General features: G+C 41.3%; 1 protein-coding gene across 3 annotated transcripts in view; it reads right to left on the bottom strand.

Moving 5' to 3' along the window:
• The window catches only part of Chst9 (carbohydrate sulfotransferase 9), a 253342-nt gene that overhangs the window by 29263 nt on the left and 196282 nt on the right, over positions 1-27797 (bottom strand). For all 3 annotated transcript variants that reach the window (XM_075969257.1, XM_075969258.1, XM_075969259.1), the window contains one exon: positions 2537-2574. In XM_075969257.1, coding sequence (XP_075825372.1) covers positions 2537-2574 — 38 coding nt within the window. The remainder of the gene's footprint in view (positions 1-2536; positions 2575-27797) is intronic.

The following is a 27797-nucleotide window of genomic DNA, read 5'->3' as shown; positions in this document are numbered from 1 at the left end:
TGCTGGCTTCCTGACTAAATGTGGAGGAGCCCTTGCCATCTGTGTCCCACCTATTTTAAGATTAATTACTCCTATTGACATTTTTAGAGCTATTATTGTTATTGATGTTTCTGATGGTTGATACTGACTGACAACCTGACAAGCTCTAAATCTGTTTATAGCAGTGAGGGTTCCTTTAGAGTTGAGATATCTCTGGCCATACTAGAAGGATGTTCTCAGTTATACTAACTGAAGCAGAAGACCCACTCTGAGGGCTGGTGGTTCCTCCCAGCTGCAGTAGCCCAGATAAAGAAGGACCTTTCTGATAATTTCATTTCCCTGTTACTGCTTCTGTTGCGATCTTTGATTGATGTGGGGACTTAGTTTCTTTTGCCTGCCGACATGCACTAAAGACTGGAGGACTTCCAGGAATCCTCTAGGCCTTTAGCACCAGATTGGAACTGATGAGGCATCTAGCCTTGAGGACTGGGCAGATACTATTTCTCAGCCTCTCCACTGTGAAAATAGTCACTGTTGAGCTTCCAGATCGTATCCAGTAAGCCAATTTAATAAATCCATCTATCTGTCTGTCTTTCTGTCTTTTTTCTGTCTGTCTTCCTATCTACCATCCATCTGTACACACGTAAAGAAAAGCAAAAATGTTTCCGATAAATGCTTGATCCTGTTTATTGATTTTGCTGTGGGGTATATTAAGCAAATTGAGTTCTCAGTGTTTAAAGCTTCACGAATTAAGGGGTATCTGGTGCTGATGAGGCCAAAGCTATATTTTTATTTGAGTGAAATGACAATGGGAGCTAAAATTGGAGCTTATTTTTTGGAAGAAATTAGTGACATAGATAAAGGAGAATATTGCCACAAAAACACAGACATGCAGGTACCTCTCTGATATGTGACTTAGTGGTATGGGAAGTCCTTCTGTATAGGCCTTGCTTTTATTGGTTAATGTATAAAGCTGTTTCAGTCAGTGGCATAACAGAATAGGGCAAGGTGGGAATTCCAAGCAGATAGAGGAGGAGAGAGTAGGCGGAGTCAAAGAGAAACCATGTAGCCATTATAGGAGACAAATGCCGAGCACTGGAAGGAACTTTACTGGTAGGCCACAACCACGTGCGTGTTACACAAATGAATAGAAATGGGTTAATTTAAGATATAAGAGTTAGCCAGGAATATGTCTAAGCAAGTAGTCAAACAGTGTTTTAATTAATACAATTTCTTTGTGGCTATTTCAGGTCTGGGCGGCCGGGAAACAAATGAGTGGCCTTTGTCAACAACTTAGATTTCTTTGGGTTTATCTAGGGACATTACAACCATACTCAGATCATGTATTGAAACAGAGGGGATACTCTTTGGGGAGCCACCAGGAGAAGGGGTGGATACAAGTGAGGGTAATGGGAGGGGTAAACACGGGCAAGGTATAATACACATGTATGAGGATGCTGTAATGACCTCATGGGCTCCAGATTGGTCTCCATCTCCTTCAAGGACCAAGCATAGCCTGAACTTTTAATCCCATCCCAAGCCTCCACCTCTAAGAGTGCTATTACAGGCACATCCTAGCACATGTAATTTATGTGGTGTTGGAGAAAGACTGCAGGACTTCATGCTCATTTAAAAAAGCACTCTTCCAACAGAGGTACATCAAGAGTCTACTGAACCCCATTATTTGCTTTCTAACTGAACAGATAATAAAATAAGCATAACAATAAAAAGTAGAACATCAGAAAAAAAATGTACCTTACCCAATATAAATGTACACTTACCTAACCTTTCTCCTTGGCAACGGTGAGTTATAATTTATTCCAGAGAATAAGAAAGAAAAAAAGCCATGGAGATTTGTATCTGGGAGTGAAATTTGAGCAGTATTTTGCCACAGGCCAATGTCAGACTTTTCTGAGTCTCTTGAGCAAGTATCATGTGTAGGTGCTGCAGCTCTGGCCTGCAGAAGGGGTCGGTGGGCCGGGCAGCATAGCTCTTGGTGACAGCCTCTCTTGGTTTATCCCATGGGTGGCTACATATCACCAGTCCTATAAACAGTATGAATAGCTGACAATCCAGACATTAGGTCACAGAGAGACTGGGCATGGAGATTGGGAAACAGGAGCACACTAAGTTGAGCGCAGGGAAATGATGACGAGGGGAAGTCACCCTGAGGTGCTTTTCCTCTCTGTGGGCCCTGGCAGCCACTCAGGTTTATCTGGTTGAATTAACACTTGAGATGACAGAGAAGAGTCACCTGAGTTGTGATTATATTTGCTCCATAAGTCACAACATGGTCACAGGGACACTTAGGTGTTTAGAATGACAGGGTGTGTCTACTCTTCCACTTGGTGGGGTGGGATAGAGGGAAGCAGTGGGGTTGAGACAGACAATGAGAGTGCATGGTGGTTCACAGATGAGTGATTTATCTGCTATAAGAACCAAGACTGTGTCTGTTGCTCCTACGTCACAATGAGCACAAGCTGATTGAAATATTTACTATGCAAGTATTAGTATTTAAAATGACCTTGAATTGGTTTGTGAGAAGGTGAGAAAATACCTGATTGGTGATGTGTTCCTGGATTCTCCCTGAAGTCACTGAAAAAGAAAGCAGAAAGAAATTTTATATAAAACCACACTCATCAAGACAAAATATAGGACAGATCCTGCTCTGCTCTCAGTCAGATTACCCCAACTGCATGGGCTCTGTAGACAGGGTCCGAATCACAGTGGGACATGTCTGGATGCAGAAATAGTGGGAGCACAATGTCAAAACCTGAAAAGAACTTGCTAGGCAAGAATACCAAATGCAGTAGACACTTGCCAAAGATGGTACCCAGCAGGCTATACCCAACTTTGTCAGAGAAACAAAGGAGACATGAAAAGACCAGAGCCTGTCAAAGATTCACAGACTGTGGCAACTCCTGAAAGTCTGATCATGACACTGAGCTCACAAGGCTCTAGTTGATCTAAAACTTGTGGTCCTCCCACTTTAGCCTCCCTGGGGCTGAAGTTACAGGCTTGAGCTAGCATTCTAGCTGAGAAACGCTATTTTCAAAACAACTCTTTGTCCAGGAAGCCATGAAGACCTCGTTCCTTGTTACAGTGTTGGTGGAGATGGAAATCCAAACCAACAGCTCATTGATGATATCTTCTTGGTAAGGATGAAAGAAATTCAGAGCAATGGATGGAAGGCAACAGAGCAGCATGGGTAATAAGAATCCAAGCACAACTACACAAATACAGTCAAGAAAATAGCCCAGGATGACCAGTGTCATATCTTAAACAGGAGAGAAAATCTTCAGCAATAACAAATAACAAGAAGTTTTCAGGAAGGAAAATCAAGAAGAAATTTGGTAGCACAAAAATGATCATTTGTAAACAGCTTTGTCATGGATAAACATGCCTTCTAAACATGTCTTCCAAAAATAACCCTTGACTGAAGCAACTGCAGAGTCAGACAAGACAGAGGTAAGACCTACTGTGCAGGATGATGACTGGAATCCCAGAATTTGGGAGGATGAAACAGGAGGATTACTAGTTACAGAGTGAAACTCTGTCTCAAAAACAAAATCCAAACCAAAAATAACGCTGAAAAACTCCTTGTACTCATTATCCAGACTGGCCCAGTGATACCATCTTAAAATCAATAATGTTAAAGAATTTGAGTCATATGTGCTATATAACCCTTCAGGATTAGTGTCTTTTCCCCAAGTCTAACTCTGCCTTTTATCCTCATGGCTGTGTGTGGGTTGTTTCCTTTTGTTTGCTGAGTCCTAGGCCACAGTGTGGATGTACCCAATGAGCTGCCTAGTTTCTAGGCTTGGCCACACAGTGTAAAGCTGCTGTAAGCATAAGGTATAGGTTTTGAATGAGACACAAATAATTATTTCTCTGGAATGAATACCCAGAGATATAAATGGGAGTTGCATGTTCAACCCTTTAAGAAGCTGCTAATCCATGGCCCACCTGTTAGGGCAGCTTACTGGGTAAAGATATTTGTCACCAATTTAATTCCCTATTTCTTATGCTGGAAGGAGAGAAATGACCCCCATCAACTGTACATTATTATTGTTGTTTAAATAGAAAGAATCTGGCAGCCTGCTTATTTTAAAAGATACAACATATAGGTGAAACTCTCCAGTCAATTAATCATCCAATAATTAGTATACATTAAAATTTTATAAGAATTCAGTACCTTTTGAGGCACCATTCAGGGCACAATAGAGATATAAGGAGCATAAAAAATAGAATGAAGTCCTGCAAGGGACTATTTGATTAAGCTGTTGCCAAGAAATGCCAGGGGCCAAGCTTAGAGGTTCTAGATAATAAAAAAACGATTTTCTTTGTTTTAAAATCTCCATTGGACACTCTTGGTATGTTTTAATGTTGAGATTTCTTTATCAGGCTCTATGCAGAGAGCTTAAAGGGGAGGCAAAAGGCTTTGAGGAAAAGCTTTTGAATTAGCTTTTAGGACCCTGGGGATGGAAAGAAATGGTTCTCCCCCAGGGCTCCCAACAAGCGCAGCTGGTCAATACTTGCTGTTAGTCCCTGAACTTCTGACCTCGAGAGCCATGAGACTGACAAATCTGTGTGTTGTTTTTTAAGTCACCAACATTATAGTACATCTAACCTGTGGTTCTGTGGATTTCTAATGCACAGATTGTTGTTTTCTTATTCCTGTTCCCAAGATGAGGCACACAGGGACCATTTGCAGTACTAGGCAAGGAACAAAAACTAGACATGATCGAAGTGTGTGGGAGGAGTATGCTGCTTTTCACAAATACCGAATTTTATGGAGGGAACATGAGCATCCTTCAGGTTTGGGTGTCCTGAGACCAATTCTCCCAAGTTAAGGTAAGTGTGTATGTGTGTGTAAATGTGTGTATGTATGAGAGAGAGAGAGAGAAAGACAGAGATATTCCAACACATCTGAAAAATGTTTTATTATTCTGATTACTTTTTAATGTGTGCATGCCTGTGTGTGTGTGTGTGTGTGTGTGTGTGTGTGTGAGTCTGTCGAGGCCAGAAGAGGGTGTTGGATCTCCTGGAGCTGGACTATAGGTGATGGCACGATGTGGATGCTGGGAACAGAATTTAGATCCCCTTGAAGATTAGCAAGTGCCATACCCACTGAGCCATCTCTCTACAGCTACTAATATTGATGATAGTGGAATGACTGTGGTCTGTTACAGCAGCAATAGGAGATCAGCTCCATGAAATTCTCTTGTTCTAATCATCATGACCATGCTTTAAGGACCCACCTCTGTGCTAGTCCTGAGTAATAAGTTCCTCTCCCCATACATTATCTCCAGGGAACAATAGTAATAAATAGAAACCATTTTTGTTTGCTTGTTTTAGTTAATAGACCGGGGATAGAATGCTTTGTACATCTTGTCCCATTTACTGTCTACCATTGAAAACCAGGCTCTATTGCACCATTTTTAATCCTAACACACAGCAATGGCTGGGTTGGATAAAACACCTTGCCTGTCTTAATCTTGGTTCTTGTTTTGTATGCTTTGATGAAATGGACTCCAAAGCCAGGGGACTAAGAATGTTTCAAAAAGCTTTGTGGAGTGGAGAGCTGATAGAACGCAGAAATAGCAGCCTAGAGTCTTTATGTTTTTGATTGAATGTATCTTTAATAAGTGGAGCAGAATGCACTACTGAGGAGGTTGTGGACACATTGGCTTATCTATTGTTGGACATGATGTTGAGACCTTGTAGGCCATTCATGAACTTCAGATGCTGGTGGCTATGTCAGAGGAGCAGTAGATATCAGTTCAGTTCAGGGGATTGGCCCACCAGGAAGCAAAGCTCTGATGGGTGAATCTCGAACAGTCAAGACCCCCCAGAGCTGGGGCCCCAGAACGTCTCTTGCTACTGCTGTGTCTCTGCATGCTTGTCACTGCCATTTTCTCTGGTACCTGGGGTGGTGTGAATGGGCATGGGGAGACCCCCGCTGCCCTTAACGTAACATGATTATCTCTTGGAACTATTCCGTTCTACTGGGCATTTTTACTTGTGGATTATTATGAAGATGATTTTCTCTCTTAAGCTGCACTGTGAAAGTGTTGCCCCTGCCCCTGAAAAAACAGCAATGGGTAGAAAGAGGATAGAAAATAAGAACAAGGAACTATCACACAGCTAGATTCCCTTGAGGAGTCTTATGGATTGTGGCTTAGGTTAATGATTAAGAAAATCAAATGAGTTCCAGAAGACAAGTTAGCTCAAGCACTTTAATCTTAATGTTGAGAGATGTGTTTTCAGGTTTTAGGCTGTATCATGCTAAAACAAAGCTTTAAATAGTAACTTAAGGTTAGGTTAAGATGTTTTTGTTAATCGCTTTGGGTAGAAAATCTTGGAAAACAATATAAAGTTTAGAAAGGCATATAGCTACGTGAGAGAGTCATTGAGATTTAGGAATAAGAACAAAGCAGTCCAATTATTATTAACTGATGTACTTTTCTTGCTAGGATGGGCTGGTGATCAAGGGTGATGATTAATTCCTTGTACCCATTTCTGCTCTCAGATTTCTGCTATAAAAGCCTGCTATGGTGCTGGAGAATTGTCTGTATTCTGTCAATCACATTTTAAATAAACGCTGATTGGCCAGGCAGGAAGTATAGGCAGGTCAACCAGACAGGAAGTAGAGGCGGGGTGATGAGAACAGGAGAATGCTAGGATGGAGGAAGCCCATTCCTCCCATTCCTGCCCAGACCACCTAGAAGCAAGATGTAATCTACCCGGCTGAGAAAGGTACTGAGCCATGTGGCTCACAAGAGCTAATAAGTAGCCTGAGCTAATGGGCCAATCAGTTTATAACCTAATGTAGACTTCTGTGTGATTTTCTTTGGAGCTTGCTGGCTGTGGGGAACTGGGCAGGACATAAACCCCAACAAGCAGCCCACCCTCATGTTACACTGATTGGATATGTACCCTTAGGATTTAAAATAGAGCTGACTGACTCTTTTTCATATATAAAAGTTTAGATTGTGATTCTTCTAAGATTTCTTATAAGATTATCTTTTGGGGTAACTAATAAGATAATTGGTACTTTCTTTGTAACTGAAAAATGCAGCATGCCAGTAAAAGAACTAACTGAAAAAAATACCTTGCTTGTTTACACTATGTTAATCTATAACAAGCTGCTTGGACATGAATGTGTGTGGATTCTTGGTAATAATTTGTTTTTCACCTATATTATATAAAATGTTTAATCATGTAAGGGATATGGAAAATATGCCCCCCTTTTTACTTATATTCATTGTAATCATTCACTTAAAATAGTATGTAACCACATTGTAATTTTTATATTGCTTGAAAGATCCTATTGGGGTATATAAGCTTGTAAGGACAAAAAGTAAAGTTAGTTAGAAGGAAGACATCAAGAGAGATAAAAGGGATACATGTACACAGAGGTAAAAAAGAAATAAAGAACAAAGAGGAGAGGGGAGAGAGAGAGAGAGAGAGAGAGAGAGAGAGAGAGAGAGAGAGAAGAGAGAGTGTGTGTGCGTCTTTTCCCTTTTCTGTCAGCCCCAGAGAGATAAGTTTCCCCCCCTCGTGGATCCCAGAATATTAAGTTTTATTCCCTCAGATAGAAAAGTCAAGCTGAGTGATAGCCCATGTCTATAGGCCCCCCTCCAACTCTGAAATGCTGGGGGCTGGTTCCCATGGCAGCAGCATACAGGAACGGAAATTGTTGCAATATCTTCAACCTATTGCCACCAGTATCGGAGGGAACTGACATCTCTAAGATCTAGCATTCTTGGATAACACATCCCATCCTTACAAGTGCATGGAGAGCCACTCCTGTCTCCTTCTACTGTACACTAGTTGATGGCCTGCTTCAAACTGACGAAAACCTCAAGGGATAATTTTTTACTGTCTAAACTATTTTAAACAGTGATTTTTTTAGCCTGTTTAAGATACCAGGCCCCATTGAGGACTTAAGAACAACTGTGAACCTGCTTTTTTGAAAAAATGTTGACATAATGCAACAACAAGAGGCTTCTAGAACTTTCAGTGCCAGACACAGAGCTGCAAGAGTTTTTCAGTTTTAGTTTATTTTCGATGGTGGGTCACAGCATGTGAAATAATCTCTCAGATTCCAGGTCTTTTGTTAACTTTGGGTTCTTTAAAACTTCAGATTCGTCACTTTTCAGCTGTTTCCTATAGTTTAATGAACTGAACGTATTCATCTCAAGCCTTTGAATATAGTATGTGAATTCTAAAATTGTTCCTTTACTATGTCAGTCAGCTACCTCCTAAAGGCTGGTATAATACTTATATAAGATAAATGAAAGTGCATCAGGGCATCAACAAAGTCAAGGTACAGTGGGAGAGAAGGAGAGAAATGAGAAAATATGTGAGAACGTATGGTTGTGATAAAGATGACAATGCGGATGCTGACAACAGTTGCTATGTGGCTCGGACTGGCAGAGAACTCATTGTTTTGCTCATGCTGGTGTGGAAATCGCAGTCCTCCTGCCTTAACCACCCTTATGCTTGGATGACAGAGATGAACCATTGAGAAATGTTTTTAATTGATTGAATTATGAATGACATAACTGGAAACACAGAGAAGAACCAAGAAATGTTACTAGTCTTGGGGATCATTTAGGCTTCCAGTAGATACTTTTCCACTTCACACTATATATATTCTTTTTTAAAACTTATTCAGAAATGTATCATGAATAATTCAGGACCACAATATTAATGGCATTATGATTAACCTTTTAATGAATAAAATTAGAATATCTTTTATAGCCTTATCTTTTGGATTGGTGTGGTATTTTGAATCAGAAATGTCTGCCGTAGGTTTATATTTTTGAACACATAGTCTCCAGCTGATAGTGTTGCTGGGGTGGTGGCTTAGCTTTGCTTGAGGAAGCACATCAACACAGATGGGTTTCTAGAGCTCATAGCCTCAGCCTACTTCTAGGTCACTTTCTCTTTTTCATGCTATGATTGAAGATGCAATGTCTTAGTTTCCTGTTACAGTCACCTGCTGCCATGCCTCCCTGCCACCATGGACTCTCCCTCTGAAACCATAAGCTCAAATAAAACTGTTCTTCCTTGAATTGTTTTTGTCATGGTATTTTATCACAGCAATACAAACATAGCTGATATAATAGGTGTGGTTGAACAAATACTTAGTCATACAGTAAAGACAAGAAATTAAATCCAAGTTCAGAGATAGGACTTGGCTTTGAGGTACAGGAACCAGAATCATGAGAAGACAGAACTTGATTCAGACTTTAAAAACTGGATAGAGTTTGGAGCCTATTATCAGAATGACTGGTGTGGGTAGATGAGAGGGTTTAGCCAGAAGTAGCCTTGCCCACGGAGGTGTGGGTGGCTTGAACACCAGTCGTTGCCTCATGTTTGAAGCAGCTGACAACCTGGAAGTGACTAGGGTTCCTTTAGGAGAGAGGGTATGTTGAGGAAGAGTAGACTGGTGAGTAAATTGGACAGAGTATAGAGAGAAAATGGAGTATGGTTTGGGGGCTTTTGAAGGGGTGGAAACACTAGGAGATGGTTTTTGGGGCTTTGACTGGAGAGGAAGATAAAGAGGAAAATCAATCGAAGCATGTGGTAGATGTTGAGAATAATTGGTAACACATGGCTACAGGAAATCAAGAACAGAAAGAATCCTCTCTGGCATTACTTATTCACTTATTCAATAGATACCATTGGATCAGCTTTCTTGAGTCAAATACAAGGACTGGGCTCTGAGGACTCAACTGTGAACAAGACAGTAGCTGCCAAACATCTTGCTTTTTTCTTCCAAAGAACTTGGCTTCATCCCTTCCTCATCTATGCTTATGTCAATGTCTGTATTATAATCTATATTTAGCGTGATCCTTTCTGTAGCAATCAACTTCTTTGAAAGTGCTCCATGCGAAGTCTTGAGGTGCGTGTGTGTTGGGAGGAGGGCAAGGTAATGCCCTCTTTCCTGGGGTACAAATATGCATTATTAATCTGGATATTCAGAGAAATTTGATAAGATATAACTGTTGACTATTGGGTATCACAAGACCAGCCCCCTTATGATACATTAAGAAAGATTCTAGAATTTAAGAAACAGGACCTATATGGTGATGGATTTGATTCAGTGAACTAGAGCCCTATCTATCTTGAAAAGGAGCCTAGGACTGAATTCCTTACTGATGGAAAGTCAGAGGCTAGGAAACAAAAAAACAACAACAATAAAAGGAGTCAGTAGTAGTGTGGGGTAGGGGGAGACACAGAAGTCCCTGGGCAGTAGAGACAGTGACTCAATTTCTGATTATCTTGGATGAAACACTTGTCACTAGAGGTCTTAAAATGCTATGTCCTTTTAGCTTATTTTAGATTTTGGAATATATTTATAGGTGTAATGAAAGATCTTAGAGATGAGGTTCAACAACCATGACCTTTCCCTATTTTGGCAACTAATATTAAAGGGACTAGTACCAGCAAAGTACTGGACAGGGTTCAAAATCCACCAGAAGTCAACTCTAGGATGGGAGATGGGTCATGTATTAATTTTTTTTTGAATCGTAAAACTTTCCCTTCATTAGAGCAAGAATCAGGAACATCTTCATTTAACATTAGGGAAGTTAGCAAGGCTCCATTCACTAAAAACAATGGGGACTATCATTCCACAAAAATACTATGAATGCCAAGGAAGTACCAGCAGTGTGTTGAGACTTGGAGACACAAAAGTATGTCCTTGACCCTAAGGAGTTATTATTATAGAATAGGAGGTAAGCAAAAAAATTATAAATAATTAAGCAAACATAAATAATTACAAGCTGTGGTGGTATTGCTGAAAACAGTCTACTGAGACAAAAGAATCACAGGAAGAGATGAAATGAGAGAGAAGAATGGCGAGGATTTGATATCAGGCTAAACAAAAAATTGAGTCAGCCTCGCAAATGGTGTGTAAAAAAACTCACCCCCACCAATAAATAACCAACCAAACAAACAAACAAATAAATAAACATAAATCTGGTCTGGTGTAGTAAAGTGTAAGTTTCAGAGACAAAAGATCAGAGTGAACCTAGTAGTCAAGGAATCTGTTCAAACAAAAAGTGGGTGGAATGGGTGATGTGTGAGGCTGGGGACAGGCCCATGCTTGGGAGGAACTTGACTGCTAGGTACTGTACCACTCAGGCAACAAGGAAGGGGTCCACTTGCTGAGAGACTGAGCTCTGATGGGGAAGTAAAGAGGACAGCCATGCATGGGTACTCGGAACCAGATTGGTCATTTCTGAGAGTTATAGCTATTAAATTAAATTAATTTTTACCTACATGTATGTGGTGTGTGTATGTGAATTCATGTAGAGGTCAAAGTTCTGTCTTGGGTGTCTACTTGAATATACCCAGCTTGTTTCTTTCTTTCTTTCTTAAGGTAAGATCTCCCACTTTTACTCAGAACATTGATTTAGCTGGGTTGATTAGTGAGCTCAGGATTTGTTTGTCTCCTCCTCCTCGGCCTTGGGATTATAACAGCATGCTACCATGCTGGGTGCTTTCCCATGGGTTCTGGGGATTGAACTCAGGACCCCATGTGTATGTGGCAAACACTTTCCCAATGGAACCATCTCTCCAGCACAATTAATATGGCTCTTTGTATATGAAATAAATGATCTCTCTCTTTGAGCTGTTGAAACACTAATAAGTTAAAAGCATAATTGTGTTATTACTTTGTGGCTTCAGTGATTCTGATGGCTGCTGAAGATGATATTTTTCCTTCCTTCTGGGTCTTCCCAGCCTGTTGGACATTTAAATGTTCTTTGACCCATGAAATAACAGAGGAAGGAAATCCCACTTAAAGAAAACCTACATCATCGCCCAATTTATTCAAATCATATTTGAAAAGGAGAAATGGAATTTATGGAGCTAAATTCTAACTGCATAAACTTCCACTAATAAAAGTTTAAGCAGTGCGTGGTTTAGCATCCTTTAATTATTTTTTCTAATGTCTTGAATATACAGTGCTTGAAATCTCTGGTTGGATCAACATTATTTCGCTCAGAGGTTTGTGGACTTTGCATACTGATTCTTTCCTGTTTCCAAGTACATTTGCTTTTAGGCTATTTCTATTCACTTTAAAGGAATTTTAATAACTTTCTGTTGACAGCATGGACAGCTGGTCTTGAGAATTAAAGAAAATTCACTTGCTGACTGAGGAAGGAAGTGACATCAATGAGCTTCTAAAGTCAGCCCAGAGGGGGAAATTGGCTGGTGAGAGAGTAGCCTTTCATGGCGCTGTATTTATCGAGTGCCGCCTTGAGATGCAAATTGCTGTATCAATCAAACCTATGGTGCCTACCTCCAACTAAGTCTGTGCAAGCTGAAGCAACAATGCCCTGAAACACTGAAAGGAAAACGGATGAGGGGTGCAGGAACCCAGGGGCTAAGTGAATTACGGGTGCTCGGGATGCTGCCTTGCCAAGCAGATACCTCACTCCCTGTCAAGCCTCAGTTTCTTTGTCTAGAGACTGAGTTTGATGTAAACCGCTGTTTGAAGTCAGTCTATTTCTGTGACAAATGGCTAAGAAGACCTTGTACTAATACATATAGTGCAGACATGTTTATCTTGCCGCTTTTATTCCCGAGGGAGATATCAATTGTTTTCCACCCTCTCAGAAGAGCTATCCAGAAGGAGTGACTTTTAAGCATCGTATGAAGCTACTAACTTGATCTCTTATTTTTAAGATGTGTTGTCATTACTTCTAACTCTACCGCAGAAAAAGGTAGGCACAAGACCTGAGCTTTAAATAGCATGATGATAGCAACACTATTTATCATTGTCATATAGCAATGAATTGTAATTCCCACCAAGACATGGAACTTCCCTCTGCAGATAGTTATACACGTCTCGAAAGAGAGCAGTGGTGTAGGCTGCACAGTCATGTGGGCTGTGACTTGTGGGTGGACCTAGATATGTGCCTGTAAAAACGAACCAGCTACATTTTATAGGCATAAGATGAAAAATTATGTTGCTAATTATTTATTACTTACTCTGTCCAAAAAAGATCTTTTGAGATGGCTTGAGGGATGGCTCAATAACAGTTAAAAATAATTACACTTTGAATTAAAAGCCCAAAGCCTCAGGAATGAGTTTAGATGAAGAATATATGCAGAAACACTGCTGGTTTCTATTCCTTGCCTATCAACCTATTTGAGCCATTTGAATAATTGTCAAATTTTTTATGAACTTAATGTGAAAACTTGAAGGAACTAAAAAGTATATTGCTTACAAAAAGAAAAGGCTAGACAAACTCTCACTTGTCTTAGTTTTCAAGCCAAACACTTTACAGATTTCTCACAAAAGTAGAGATCTTTGCCTTTACTAAAACTCATTTATTTGCTCCTATAGTATTATTTCAAGGCCTGTCTATTTTAGACAAGTTAGCATGTTAGCTGCTTAGGAGATGCAGAAATAAAGTAGAGAGAACAATGAACTCTCTCTCTCTCACACAAACAACACCAAATCATCGAGCTGTCAGATATTTATAGTAAATTGCTTATTTAGTCAGAGGCAAAACGTACTGAAGTCCCAATGTAGCAGCTCTGGTGAGGGGGTCACTTTCCGATGCCTCCAGTCTCGACTGCCACTTTCAGTCTGTGCTGTTCGGCAGCTGCCCTCACCTTTCCGCTTGTCTTCTTTGTCTTTCTGCACAGAGTGCTGCAACTAAGTGTACTTTTCACTGCTTAAAGTCTTTGATTCTAAGAATGGCAGTGAAAATTTGCAATAGGCTGGTACAAATCTGAGACAATGGGAAACTGGGGAGGTTTTAGCCTCACTCAGCAGGAAAAGCAAGAGCAAAGTCACATGCTAGGGGCTGGGGAAGTAGCTCAGTTTGGAAAGAGTCTGTCCTGCAACCATGATGATCTGGTTTAGATCCCCAGAACCCACATAAGCAGGTAATAAGGCAGTGTATGCTGTAACCCCAGTGCTGAAGATTGGGAGGGCCAGGATGGTGGCTCCGTTCAGCTCCTTGGCCAGCTGTCCTAGCTGAATCAGTGGTGGAGAGCATTGAGGAGTGACATCTGAAGTCAGCTTCTGGCCTCCACATGCACACACAGACACACAGACACACACCCCAAAAGTCAAAACATGTCCCTCCACTTATACCAATAAGTAGACACACACACACCAAAAGCAAAAACTTGTTCCTCCACTTATACCAATAAGTACACACACACACACATACACACAATCAAAAACGTGTCCCTTCAACTATACTGATAAGTATGTGTGTACTGACCACCCTCCAAAACATGTCCTTCAACCTAGGCCAACAAGTCCACACACTGACCACACACACACAAAATCAAAAAGGTCTCTCGACCTCAAGTCAGCAAATGAGCATGGAGCAATGAAGAGATGAGTCTGCTTGGTCAAAAACACGAAGTGAAAATTGTATCCTTGACTAGTGTTATATACATAAGACTCATGCATTTATATAAGGGATTACTATTGACTTGAATTTGGTGAGGGCATCCTGGGACATGGTGGAAGGAGAGAACCAACTCCCAAAGGCTTTCCTCTGACCTTCACACATGCATGCACACATGCTCCATGGCATGCATACACAAGCATGTGCTCCCCATGCAGAACATATAAATAAATACAATAGAGAGGGAAAAAGAAAACTGTTTTTATCTTCATTTCTGTTCGGGGGAAATCAGCTGAGACAAGAGCACTGAACTCCTTACCTTTTAGTAAACTGACATTTAGTCTACTAGGGAATACATACACTGCTGGTGGGTGTTTTAGTTTTTTAAATTATTTATGTTCCATATACCAACAGTCACCCACATATGGCTGGACTTAGTCTGCAGGGCCGTACTTCCGTGATTATTGGTCAGTCTCCCAAGATCTCCCAACGTAATAGACAGAGTGACAATATCTCTCCTGAGAGTGTAGGTTAATATTATCAGAAAGAAAAAGCGAAGCCTGCGCTCTTTTTTAGTGATCTTCCCAGAGTATTGCTTAGCAAACCTAAAGTATGTCTCAGGCTTGTGGTTCAAGCAGCATAGGGCAAGCAGAAGGAGGCACCATTCGCTGGTTCCATATGGCTTTATTTTTCAGACTCAACCTATCAGATATTTTTCTATATGATCCTAATATGAATGAATGGACTTATGATTTTGAAACATTTACATATTTTCCCTAAGTTTTAATATGCATATTCCATTTGTTTGTTTACGTTACATTTCAGAAGTTTTAAGTGTTTGCTCTCTCTCCTGATTGGGATGGAGACAGGCAGGATGGCTTTTGGATGGGATAGGATGTCACCAAATGAGCTTTCTGGTAGGAATCTGTGAGAAAAGGGTAGAAATGATAAACCTGACTGTTGTCCATAGAGTACCACAGAGTGTTATTAAAACTCCTATTTGTCTTTGGCATTTAAAAGAGAGAGAGCTCATTCTACATTGATAAACACCAAAATCCAGGCTCGCCTTCCTACTGTTTGTACAGGAGTCTTTTGGAATTTTAGGGTCATGTTTTTAAATTTAGCAGCAAGTGTGCTGATTATTTTGTTTTGCAGTGGTGATAGAGTAATTTTCTTAAAACTTATATTTGGAAAAGATACATGCATAGTCAATTTTGTTTGTTGCTATGAAACCAATTTCTCTCTCTCTCTCTTTGTGTGTATGTGTGTGTGAACTTGAGAGTGTATGGAGGTCAGGAGACAGAATTTCAAGGGCTGGATGTCTCTTTCTGCCCTGCAAATCTAAAGGGGTGCAACTCAAATCATATCAGGTTTGGTGGCAAGCACTTTTACTTGCTGACCCCATGTCACTGTCCCAAAGCAATTATTATTATTTATTATTATTGATACAGGGTGTCTAGTCCAGGCTGGTTTTAAAGTCCCTGTGTAAAGTAGGGGGTGATCTTAAATTTCTGACCCTGCTTCCTTCCTCCTGAGTTCTGGGAACACAGGTGTGTAACACCATGTCCTGTTTATGCAGTACTGATTAAACTCGGGGCTACATGCACACCAGGCAAGTGCTGTACCAACTAACTTACATCCTAAACCTGTTCGTAACAATTTTATAAAAGATTTGTTAGATGATTTATGTGATTTTCATTTTAAAATGTTCTATTCTTTTTTCCTTACGTGAAGAGAGAACATAAGCCTATATAGTTATATGCTGTAGGCAACAACATACTAATTCTCCTAGAGTGCTGGTGTTTGTCTCACTGTAATTCCACGTTTAAACACAGAATTGGAGGTGGTAATTTGTCTTCTCTCATTGCTGGCCTTATCCATCTTTCTCTCTTAACCAAGTTTGGGTCAATAATGTTTTGGTTTCTTGAACCACCAATCACAATCTCGCACAACCAGAGACTGCTTTCTCTTTGGTTTGATTAAATTCACTATTAATGCTGACTTTCCTTTTCCTCTAATCAGAAATATTTGCTATACAAAAAAGTTATTCATATTAGCATAATGCTGGTTCTTAGTCCAAATAACCAGATGCAGTTGCTGTCTCTATCCCAATACCAACCCTAGGAAAGGCATGCTTCAGAAAGAGTCAGCGCCACTTTTCATATTAAATTAGTGTCTAGACTTCTTTCACACACAGACAGTGTCTGAGATCGAGACCATTTTTACTGATTAAATATTTAGCATTGATTGTAAATGTCGGTTTAATACTTTAAGCAGTGCAGTGTTCTTAATATTCTTTATACTTCTTTAAAAAATCTCACTGAATGAGCTCTGATGAGATGATTTTTGGAAGAATTGAGAATGGAAGAAGCTAGAAAACAATTGCAGCATCCTTGAGGAGGTAAGAAGGTCCTGAGAGAGGATGAATGACATTAAGTTTGTGTGTGTGTGCGTATGTGTGTGGGGGGCACCCACTTCAGAAATGTGCAGGAGGTGAAAATGATTTAGGGGGGATGTGTGAAAGAGGAATAAGAACAAACAGAAGATTGGGAATGTGCCAAGTGTTTGGGTGACTGATGTCACTCAAGGAGCAGAGGGTAAGGCAATGAGCTCTACTTCATGCACTGCTTCAGTAAGTGCAGGGGCTCTAATGACAAAAATATCGGGCAGATAGATGGGCGTGTGGCTGTGAATCTCGAGGGAACTCTCTGGATTTAAATATGGGTGTAGATGTTGTTATAGCACTGGACTTCATTGAGATCGACCATGAAGGATATTAATGAGCAAAAATAGAACATTTAAGAAGAAAGAAAGCAGGGCTCTGACCAGAGGAAGAGGAATGCAGAAAGGCAAGAGGAAGTGTGGCAAGGAAGGTAGAACATTAACAAGGTGTGGTGTTATGAGTAGACGGAAACCAGGAAGTGACCAGGAGCCATTCTCCCATGGCTAGTGAGACAATTTTTGAGAATCTAATGAAACTACTTGTGAATTTGTTCTTTGACTAACCCTTTGACTCCTGGTACACCCTCAAAAGTGTATGCATGATTGCATTACTCATAATAGCAAAGAACACAAAGAATAACTCAAGCGTAGATACTCACGGGAGGACTGTTAATTAAAGGATAGTGTTGACACCATGGCTATGCAGATACCAGTGCTTGCCACCAAGTCTGACCACCCCAGTTCCATCCCTGGCACCCACACGGTGGAAGGAATAAGCCAAGTTCCACAAGTTATTCTCTGATGTCATGTGTATGTCATGGTGAGTGTGCATAAACACACGTATACACACTCACACAAATAGATAATAGAGAGGAAGGCAAGCGGACCTTTCTGAGCTAAGGCCTCACGTGTCCATATGGTTATGTTTGCAGGAAGTATAAACTAAAGATAAATTAATTTATTTTTTTAGTTTGTGTCTGGTTTGTTTTTTGTTTTTATGAGAAAGGGTTGGTGTGGATCCCACAGAGGGGACCACTCTGTGAGTCTTGTTAGGAGACACCATGCTACAGAGCTGTGAATTTTGAGTGAATTTGAGCAAACCTGTTGAACACTCAGAGTATAAAGGTCTAGAATGTGAATCTTATACTGGACACTAAAGAGAAGCTTTCAGAACTGTTAAACCAAAACAAAGAACCTAAAACAAAATAGAAGTAAAATTCAAGTCACTGTGAATTTTTTGTTTCTGTTTGTAGTTTATAATTTAAGCATGAAATACACTGAAAATATAGTGAAAAGGACTTGTAGGCATCACTCGGTGTGCTAACCATTGGTAGGAATTGTGCATTATAATTGTGAAGTTTTGTTGTTTTGAGACAGGGTTTCACTCTGTAGACCAAGCTGACCTAGCATTCACAGAGATCTGCCTGCCTTTGCTTCCTGAGTGCTAGAATTAGAGGTGTGTGCTACTATACCTGGCCTTTGAGTCTAATCTAAGTTTGCTACAGGATAAGAAATATGTACCATAAGCACATAATATTAATATTATTAAAAATGACTTTTTTCAGTAAGAAAGAGGAGAATGCCAAACCCCAGAAATTTTATATCTATGGAAAAATTGATATAGGCATCAAGAAGGAAAACAATTCCAGCTAAGCCATTCACCATTGGTCCTCCTTTCTTATGTTTGCTTATTTCTGCTAGAGATCAGCATTAAATATAAGATGCGCACGTACATGTGTTCGTGTGTGTGTGTGTGTGTGTTACATTTATTGGTATTTACCAAATTATTGTTGAAAGCAATAACGCTCCAGGCGTTCAGTGACAGTTAATCTTGTCAACCTGACTGGATTAAGAAACCTGTAGGAGATATCTGTGGGGACACTCTGAAGGACGCTTGAGGGCATTTACAGACACAACCAGATCATGAGCCCCTGACATGGTGAAGGATTTATTCCATTAATGAATTCAAAGTCTGATCAGACTATTGGGGTGTGGTGGGGCTGTGGATGGCAGATTGTGGTTGGGAAAGGTAGATCACAGGAGGCAGGGTTGTCTCTGGGGGCTGTATCTTGCTCTGCCCCATCCCTGTTTGGGCTCTGCTCTGCTTCCAGGCTGCTAAGACTTGAGCAGTTCTGTTCTATCACATGCTTACAGCCACGATGAGCTGAGACACCTCAGACAATCCTTCCTTCCCTTAAGTTGTTCCAGTTGTTTCTTTTCTTTCTTCCTGTTTTCTTGCTTGCTTTTTCTTTTTTCTTTCTTTTTTCTCTTTCTTTTTTCTTCCTTCCTTTCTTTTTTTCTGATGGACCTTCTGTATCTCAGACTGGCTCTGAGCTGCCTGCCTCCACCCCTGAATGTTGAGATTCCAAGTTTGGAGCACCACACTCACTTTACATGACCCTGGGGATGGAACCAGGGGCTTTGCTCAAGTAGGCAAGCGCTTTACCAAGTGAGCTACTTGGGTGACTGCCGAAGTGTTGTCTTGGTGTTGTGTGGGTATTGTCTTTGGGTGGAACGTTTCCTCAGAAAGTAGGAGCCCACAAGTCCTCTTGAAGACTATATAAGCAATAAACAAATGTTGGGGTCGGGGTCACTCTTTGACAGTATAATTGCCCTTCAGTTGTAGAGACTTGCCAGCAAGGCAGCTGTGGGAGACCACACTCTGCTAAGTAAGCCATGTAAACACACGTGCTCACCATACTAAACTTGCAAAGGATTCTTTGGTCTGTCTTTGTCATCTCTGGGCTGGATAGACCTTGACTCCTAAGAAAGCCACACAACTGTAGCCAAAATGGCTATGGCATAGACATGCCTTGAGCAGGGAAAGGGATGTATCATTGCCTGATACGGAAAGACAAGAGAGTAGAGAAAGCACATCCCATGCTGGAACAAGGCTGTCTGCTGAAACCGTGAGCGAGGCGAGGTGTCTGAGAGGGCGTCTAAGAGGGCTTGGAATACCTCACAGGTGTATGAAGGCTGCTGGACTCAAGTTTGATTTTCTCTAATTGAGAGGACGTACAAGGGTCCAAAGTAAAACATGGATTTGCTCCTAAGATTTATTCTAGAGAAATCTCAAAGGGTCTATACAAAGCCAGCTCTGTTTATGTGTTCAAGGCTGAGAGATAATAAACCGGAGAACAACCCAGAATGAGGCTCTCACTGTAGGACTGGTTAGGGAAGCAGTTCAGCGTGCCTTTCCTGGGACCAGGTGGAACATGATCACGAGGACACAGATCAAAATGTATGTGTTTTCTTAGAAAACCTTACATATATCTAAATGGGTAATGGATTCAGGGGTAACCTTTTCTTTTTGTTGCTTTCCCCATTCTAATTTCTTTAATGCATCCTGTTACATAAGTAATAAAGAAGATTGTATGTGAAAATAAATAGAAAAATTGGATTGACATAAACACACTCAGCCTGGCTGCACTACCCTCTTGTTTTATTTACTCTCGACTCAATCTATTTGTTGGGAAAACTTTAGAGAACTCAGGTGAAAGTAATCAACACCTATTTGCTACCCTGACTCCTACTGGCAGGGCTCGTGCTTGGTTCGGGTACAGCTGGAGTGATCTCCCACAGGTCCCTGTGTTGGAAGACTGGTCCACAGTGTGTCACTGTTGGGGTGCCTGTGGGGCCGCTGAGAGGTGAGACCTACCGCAGATTAGATAGTCACTGGTTGCCTGGGGCTTGAGAGAGATTTGTTATGGTCTTGTGCACGTCTTGCTAACGTGGGTTGTGACAGAGAGAGCCACTGCCCATGTTTAGCCCGTCTGCACAGGGCTGCTTTGACTCCCCATCCGTCTACCATGGCATGAAGGTGGTGGGATCGTGTTCCTAGGACATGCTAGCCATCAAAACTATAAGTCAAATTAATGTCTTTAGGAAGTGACCAGGATCATTTATTATGTGATAACAATGCGAGTTGCACAAAGACAAGTGGGTAACATTTATGGTGCATGTTTCCATATCTTTTAATGTTATTTTACAGAAGTGGTACTGCTTTAACACAAAGACTGTGCAAACATTTTCATTCGCTTAAAAACCTTTGCATGCTATTAAGTGTTCTTGCTTCATATTGTTTTATATTTTGTCTTATTTTATTTTATTGTGACATAGTCTCGTGTGTAAGCAAGGCTGGTCTTGAATTTAATAAATATCCCAGGATGGCCTGAGACTCAGGGCAATTCCCCCAACTCAGCCTTCTGAGTATTGGAGTCAGAGTTACGAGCCACCATGCCTCACTCTGTATCATTTTGAAAGGCTTAACAGTGTCAACTTGTTTAATAAATCAATTAGGGACATCTCTATCATTTCGTTTGAATCCTGTCAGATGGAGCATGGAGGATAGTGATGCTCACACGCAGGAGGCTTCGAACACACTCATGACCCTTCTTAGTCCACACTGCTGGAAGTGAAATGGATGGATGAGAGTTTGACTCGGTGTCTACAACTAACATTAAGGACACCAATAGCGTCCCTACTATTTCTATCAACTCTAAGTTTAAAAGGCGCCATTTTAAAAGTAAATAATATTTATATGATCCCCGTGTTGTGGCTTCAGGTTTTGTTAGGCAACTTGAAGTTTTTTAACATTCTTCTGGTGCATGGGTGCTCTTCTGCCCGTTCTTCTGGCTTTCTAAGGGAATCTCTGCGTGCTATTATATTTTGCCTTCCACATATCTTTCCTAATTTGCCTTTCACTCTGTTTATGCTTTGGTGACTAAATGGTAAACCAATGGCAGCCACGGCTGGTGCCCAGCAAGCCACTGCAGAGCTGTCTCCCATGCTGGCCCATACCACACATTTGTCATTGAGCCCTCCCACACTGAGTGACAGCAGGTGATGCAGGTGAGGAACACTCAAACTGGCAGGAGGGGACCATGCAGACAATTTCTTGGCTGGGAGGTGCCACCCTCCCCACTTCTGAGCCTTTGTCACTTCCTCAACAGGACTGGAAAGGCACAGCCTTGGCTCCTTTTCCAGACAGTAAGGTTGAATCCATATGCAACAAACACTACAGAACAATACCAGCTTTGTAGTCTAACAGTGGGCTTAATCAGTATGTTTAAAGAAGCACACATGACCATATAATTAAATATGAAGAATTCAGATGGGCATACTTTAACACCTGCTGAGAGAAAGCAATAGTAACTTTTAAGTAATCTGCATTGAAAAATAAAGCTGTGTTTCCTAACAAATACATGTATAACATCTATGTGTATAAATTAAAGCTCGGTTGGCTAATAAGACATAGCTAAGGCTTCAAATACACTATTTCTTCTTTGCATTTCAGTAGAATCCATTCATTACTTCATTCATCCATTCAGACTTTCAAGGTCCCGAAAGACTGAAAGTTTGCTCTCTGTTGGCCCTCAGCTGGACACCAGGAAAACGAAAACTTAAGTGGTTTCTCCTCATAGATTAGAAGGTAGAGAAACAGACACCTCTCTCTAGAGTGATGGCTGCCTTAGCGATATGATGAGGTGCCAAAGACATGGGAATACCGGAGAAGGAGGATGTGGGGAGAAACATCTCAGGCTCTGGGGGGGTGGTCAGCATCACTGTGAGTGTGGGGAGAAATGGGGTCAGCATCACTGTGAGTGTGGGGAGAAATGTCTCAGAGTCTGGGGGTCAGAATTACTGTGGGTGTGGGGAGAAATGTCTCAGTCTCTGGGGGGGGTCAGCATCACTGTGGGTGTGAAGAGAAATGGGGTCAGCATCACTGTGGGTGTGGGGAGAAACATCTCAGGCTTTGGGGGTCAGCATCAGTGTGGGTGTGGAAAGAAATGTCTCGGTCTCTGGGGGGGGGTCAGCATCACTGTGGGTGTGAGGAGAAACAGGGTCAGCATCACTGTGGGTGTGGGGAGAAACATCTCAGGCTTTGGGGGTCAGCATCACTGTGGGTGTGGGGAGAGACATCTCAAGCTCTGAGGATGTAGCATCACTATGAGTGTGTGCAGAAATGTCTCAGGCTCTGGATGAATGTCAGCATCACTGTGTGTATAGGAAGAAACGTCTCAAGCTTTGGGGGGTATGTCACCATCACTGTGGGTGTGGGGAGAAACGTCTCAGACTCTGGGATGTAGCATAATTATGGGTGTGGGAAGAAATGTCTCAAAGGCTAAGCATCTCAAGGGCGGTGGATCCTAATAGATTGCTCCCTTCTGGTCCTTGCTTAGCCTGTGGTGAGGACCACTCTCATCTCACTCACCTCGGGTTCCTGTGTAATCTTCCTGGCCAGCTCCCTCTGGTTCTTCCTTACATGCTGGAAACAATCCTGTGTAAATGACCATCTCCATCCACCTCAGCTGGGGCATGGCCGCTGTCTTGCCTGGGATAGACACTGACTGCGACATAGAGCAGCTGAAGCCCAGCTCGACAGTGACAGACTCAGAGGGTGGCAGTGGTGTGCGTGTATGCTTGTGTGGGGGTGGTGTTTCCCTTGGGGACCGAGAGACGAAGTCATTGTGGGGATATCCATCCAGGAGTCTGGCAGGAGGTGGCAGGTGTTAGGGAATGCTGCACATGTTAGACTTCAGCAATTATTAGTGATGTGGACTAGAGCTGGAGGGAAATGATTGGTTCTATAGTCATAAGACTCTCTGAAGCTCCAAAATGGATGTTTCCTGACACCATTCCTTATATGAGAAAGTTGAGGCTGATTTTCTTGCTCATTCATTCATTCATTCATTCATTCAATAAATGTTGAAGGAATGTAATGTTCCATACACTCTCTTGGGGACAAAGAGAGTCTGAAGCAAAAAACAAAACAACGCTATCTGGTGGAACAGATTCGAACTCAAGTCAATCTGACTCTAGATACAGTCCTCTTTTACAGTCTTTAGATGCCCGACTATTAGATAAAAATTTTAGTTAAAGAAAGCCTTGCATGGAAGACCCAGTGATCTACTGCTTCCTGGGTGTCACAGTCCTTGGGCTGCTTGGTCATCTTTCCTTCTGGATGTCTACTGTCAGTGAAGCACAGTGGAATCTTCACATGTCCTGAACTCAACATTATTTTTTTTATCCGCATCAGGACGGGTCACCAAAACTAATGCTTGTCACTGAGCTCTTGGGCCGACTTTTAGGATCATGAGAGACAAGATATCAGTTGCCTACAAGCGCCCCCATCTGTCCAAATGGAAAAACTTCACAGGTCTGAAGGATGCTGGGCCTCTCAGTCCAAATTTGTACTTTAAAAGAACATTAAGGACTACTGAGAACTTAAGAACAATGGCAATGGGTTTTTGATCCTACTGCACGTACTGGCTTTGTGGGAGCCGAGGCAGTTTGGATGCTCAACTTACTAGACCTGGATGGAGGTGGGGGTTCCTTGGACTTCCCACAGGACAGGGAACCCTGATTGCTTTTCGGGCTGGGGGGGAGACTTAATTGGGGGAGGGGGAGGGAAATGGGAGGCGGTGGCGGGGAAGAGACAGAAATCTTTAATAAATAAATAAATTAAAAAAAAAAAGCAAAGCAACTTTTTATGTGATTTTACAAACAGAAGCATCAATCTCAATTTAATGTTTATTTGTCCTAGAGTGGTAGAAAGTTGTGGGTATGAGTGCAGATGTGAGGGGCTGGTAGGTGTGTTCAGAGCAGGCATGAGGACCCAGGTGGCATTCCAGGCATGGTGGTACTTGCTGTAATCCTAGTGTTGGGAAGGTAGAGACTGGCCGATCCCCTGGGTTCACTGGCCAGACAGACTAGTCTAGTTGATCAGCCCCTGGGTCCCACTGAGAGATCATGTTAGAGACTAAGGTGGATGGTTTCTGGCAAATGACACCTAGCTTGCCCTGTAGTTCCCACAAGACTGGTGTGATGGTTTCCACACACCTACAGTCCCCTAAATAAGAATGCAGCCTTGATTTCAGGACAAGATGTGCAACTTCGGAGAATTTATGTAGCTACCTGATTCCTGATTTATTCCTCAAATAAATAAGGGTGAATTGAATAACTCTTACCCATTTTTCATAATAACAGAATGGGGCAAAGCATGTATTTCACTTGGTGGGAGGCTGGTGTCCACTTGTGAGAGTTGTCTAGCCAGTGCTATCATTTCATAACTGTGAAAATTTGGGTGGCAATCTAAGTGAGCTGGTAGCACGCTATTGATTTATTCTGGCCATGGTCTGTGCTTTTTATAGGCCAGCACTCCTGGGCAGCAGGCCATGTTGCTTAGTTCAACCTTTCTTTGACCCTGGCCTATAACACGGAGTTTGGCATCACCTGAGTTCAAGGGCTGGGCCTGTCACTCATTAGCTGTCTGAACACGGGGAAGATATTTATCCTCCCTAAGTCACAAATTGCAAATCAGACATATGTGGATAAATAATGTAGTCTATTTCATGGTGTTGCTGTGAAGGCTAAATCAGTAACAAGTGTCAAGGAGAGCTTGATACATGATCATTGTCCTTTGTAATGCTACAACAGTAAAAATCATTATAGGTTCAACAGTAAGAAGACCACACCTACGATTATATATGCATATACACATGTATATCAATATAGCCACATATACATGCATGTATATATATATATATATATATACTATTAGATACTGAATAAAAATATAAAGTTAAAGAGTCTTATGGTCAACTGGTACCTACTAAGGAACCCAGAAAGGAAACAGTACACAATGGGACAAGTGATGAAGACTGAAGGGAGGAAAATCCCTGGAACTTTGACAACCAATGAGACGGGACTTGCAATGTAAACAGAGTAGACACACATACGAATCACCTTAGTGAGAGTTCCTAATGCTGTAAGGGTTGTTAAAAATAGTATTCAGAATGCTGTCTTAATATTCACAACTACTTGTGCTTGCTTCTTTCTAAAGTCTCAGACATTTCATTTCTCTTGCCTTTCTCTCCCCTTCCCTCCTCTTTTCTTCTGACCATATCATTAGCCCAGGCTGTGGATCTGAAGATAATCTTAAACTTATTTGTCTCCCCCATTTCTGGACTGTTGGGAATATAGGCTTGCAACAGTCCACCTGATCTGTGTGGAGCTGGGGAGTAAACCCAGAGCCTTGGGCATGGGGAAACAAGCACTCTACCAACTGAGTGACACCCAAGCTCATTTTCACGTATTTTAACAGACAGACCACATTGATTACTGAAAGCAAGAAGGTTTAGTTAAAAAAATTGCTCATAATTTTTAATAATTTGGCGGAGTAATCTCAAAAAGTGGAATCCTTTTTCAATAAGAAATTGATTTATGTGCCAGCGGTTATAATAAAAACCAAGGAATTACTGCAGTTGATAGGATCCTTTCATCTTCCTAAAGATAAGTCTGCTGAATCCTTGCACAGGGCCAGACCCTGATGTAAGAATCCCCTCTGTGAGCTGTGATTACCATTAATGAATAAAGAAACTGCCTTGGCCTGTTAATAGGGCAGATCTTAGGTAGGTGGGGAAAACTGAACTGAATGCTGGGAGGAAGAAGGCAAAATTGGAGAGATGCCATGGAGCCACCAGAGTCAGACATCTGAGTCTTTGCCAGTAAGCCACTGCCATGTGGCGATATACAGATTAATAGAAATGGATTAAATTAATGTAAGAGTTAGCCAATAAGACACTAGAGCTAATGGGCCAAACAATGTTTTAATTAATACAGTTTCTGTGTGATTATTTCAGATCTAAGCTAGCCAGGCTGCTGGGAACCAACAAGCAACTCCCTCCAACAGCAAGACCCTGTACAGGTCAGTAGAGGTCTTTAAACACATCGCATTGTTGTTTAAAACTCTAAAACAGAAATATGTATTCATTTTAAGTTGCAAAAACAGAAATCTAGCTGTTTGGGGATTTTTAAATTTTTTATATTCCTTGTCTTAAATTCTTTTGAAATAAGGCAGACATATTAATAATAAATATAATACTTCTCAATCAACAATCCTCCATGAAACCCTAGTACTGGGTGCTTCACTTTGTGTGCACACGTACTTGTGCGGGCCACAAGGATGCTTGTAATTGGCCCTCTAACAAATTAGCCACAGACCCCCCCTGTCCTGGCACAAGCTTCTCAGCTGTCTTGTCAGTTTCCCAAACCCCTTACCAAGGGTGGAAAGCATTCTGATTGCTATCAACTGAACTCATGAAGAGAAGTTGACCATCTAGAGACATGCAAATTGTTTTGGCATTTCAGGTTGTTCTTGGGCTGATTTTTGATGTTCATGGTGATACGAAAATAAAACATTTATTATTTCTCTCTAATAAGCTTCGCAGAGGTTCCTGCAGAGCTGGAACAGACATTCTGCCAGCAGACACCACTCCTTACTGTTTCAATGGTGGATGTCTTGGGTGAGCCTGAGGATGTCTCTTTTCAGTTTTAGGGATGATTGAGCAAACATTGCAGCTGTGCTTTGTGGGGGTTGGCTCGACAGAGCTATGGAACTGAAATATTAAGGACTCTATTCTTTCTTTTAATGAAATTCTGTATGTCCTTAGACTCCCTGTGAATGAAATATTTCAACATCGAGGGAGCATAAAGTGAACATTAAAATTCTTAAGACCAGCCTAACTCCTCAGGATCACCCACAGCTAACAGCCCCTATATAGCATCCTGAAAACCTATGGCACATACACTGTATAAGGACTTCTCCATTTGTCTTTGTGTACCAGGTGTGACATTTAGCAACTTTTTCTTCCATTTGCCAGCAAGTGGCTAAACATCTCTTTGTCCATATTCATTGAGATTGACCTCATCATTGCTAACTGCAGCCTATCCAGTTCAGCTTAAATTCTATGCTGCAAGGCATGTAACCATTGTATATGCGTAAAGATTTTTTATTATAAGAAATTTGTCAATAACCATGCCTGTGTACTTTTGATTTACACAGTATACTTTGTAGGCTAAATTCTCAGACTCAGAGACTCAGAATTATTTGGACAAATGGTATGTATATTTAAATTTTTAGCTGTTATTACAAATGACCACATAAAAAGGCTATGCAATTAACACTTTTACCAGGAA

The sequence above is a fragment of the Microtus pennsylvanicus genome, chromosome 4, assembly GCF_037038515.1.
Source record: "Microtus pennsylvanicus isolate mMicPen1 chromosome 4, mMicPen1.hap1, whole genome shotgun sequence".
NCBI classification, from domain to species: Eukaryota; Metazoa; Chordata; class Mammalia; order Rodentia; family Cricetidae; genus Microtus; species Microtus pennsylvanicus.
The sequence above is the reverse complement of the archived record's forward strand: the minus strand, read 5'-3'. Positions and strand labels throughout refer to the sequence as shown.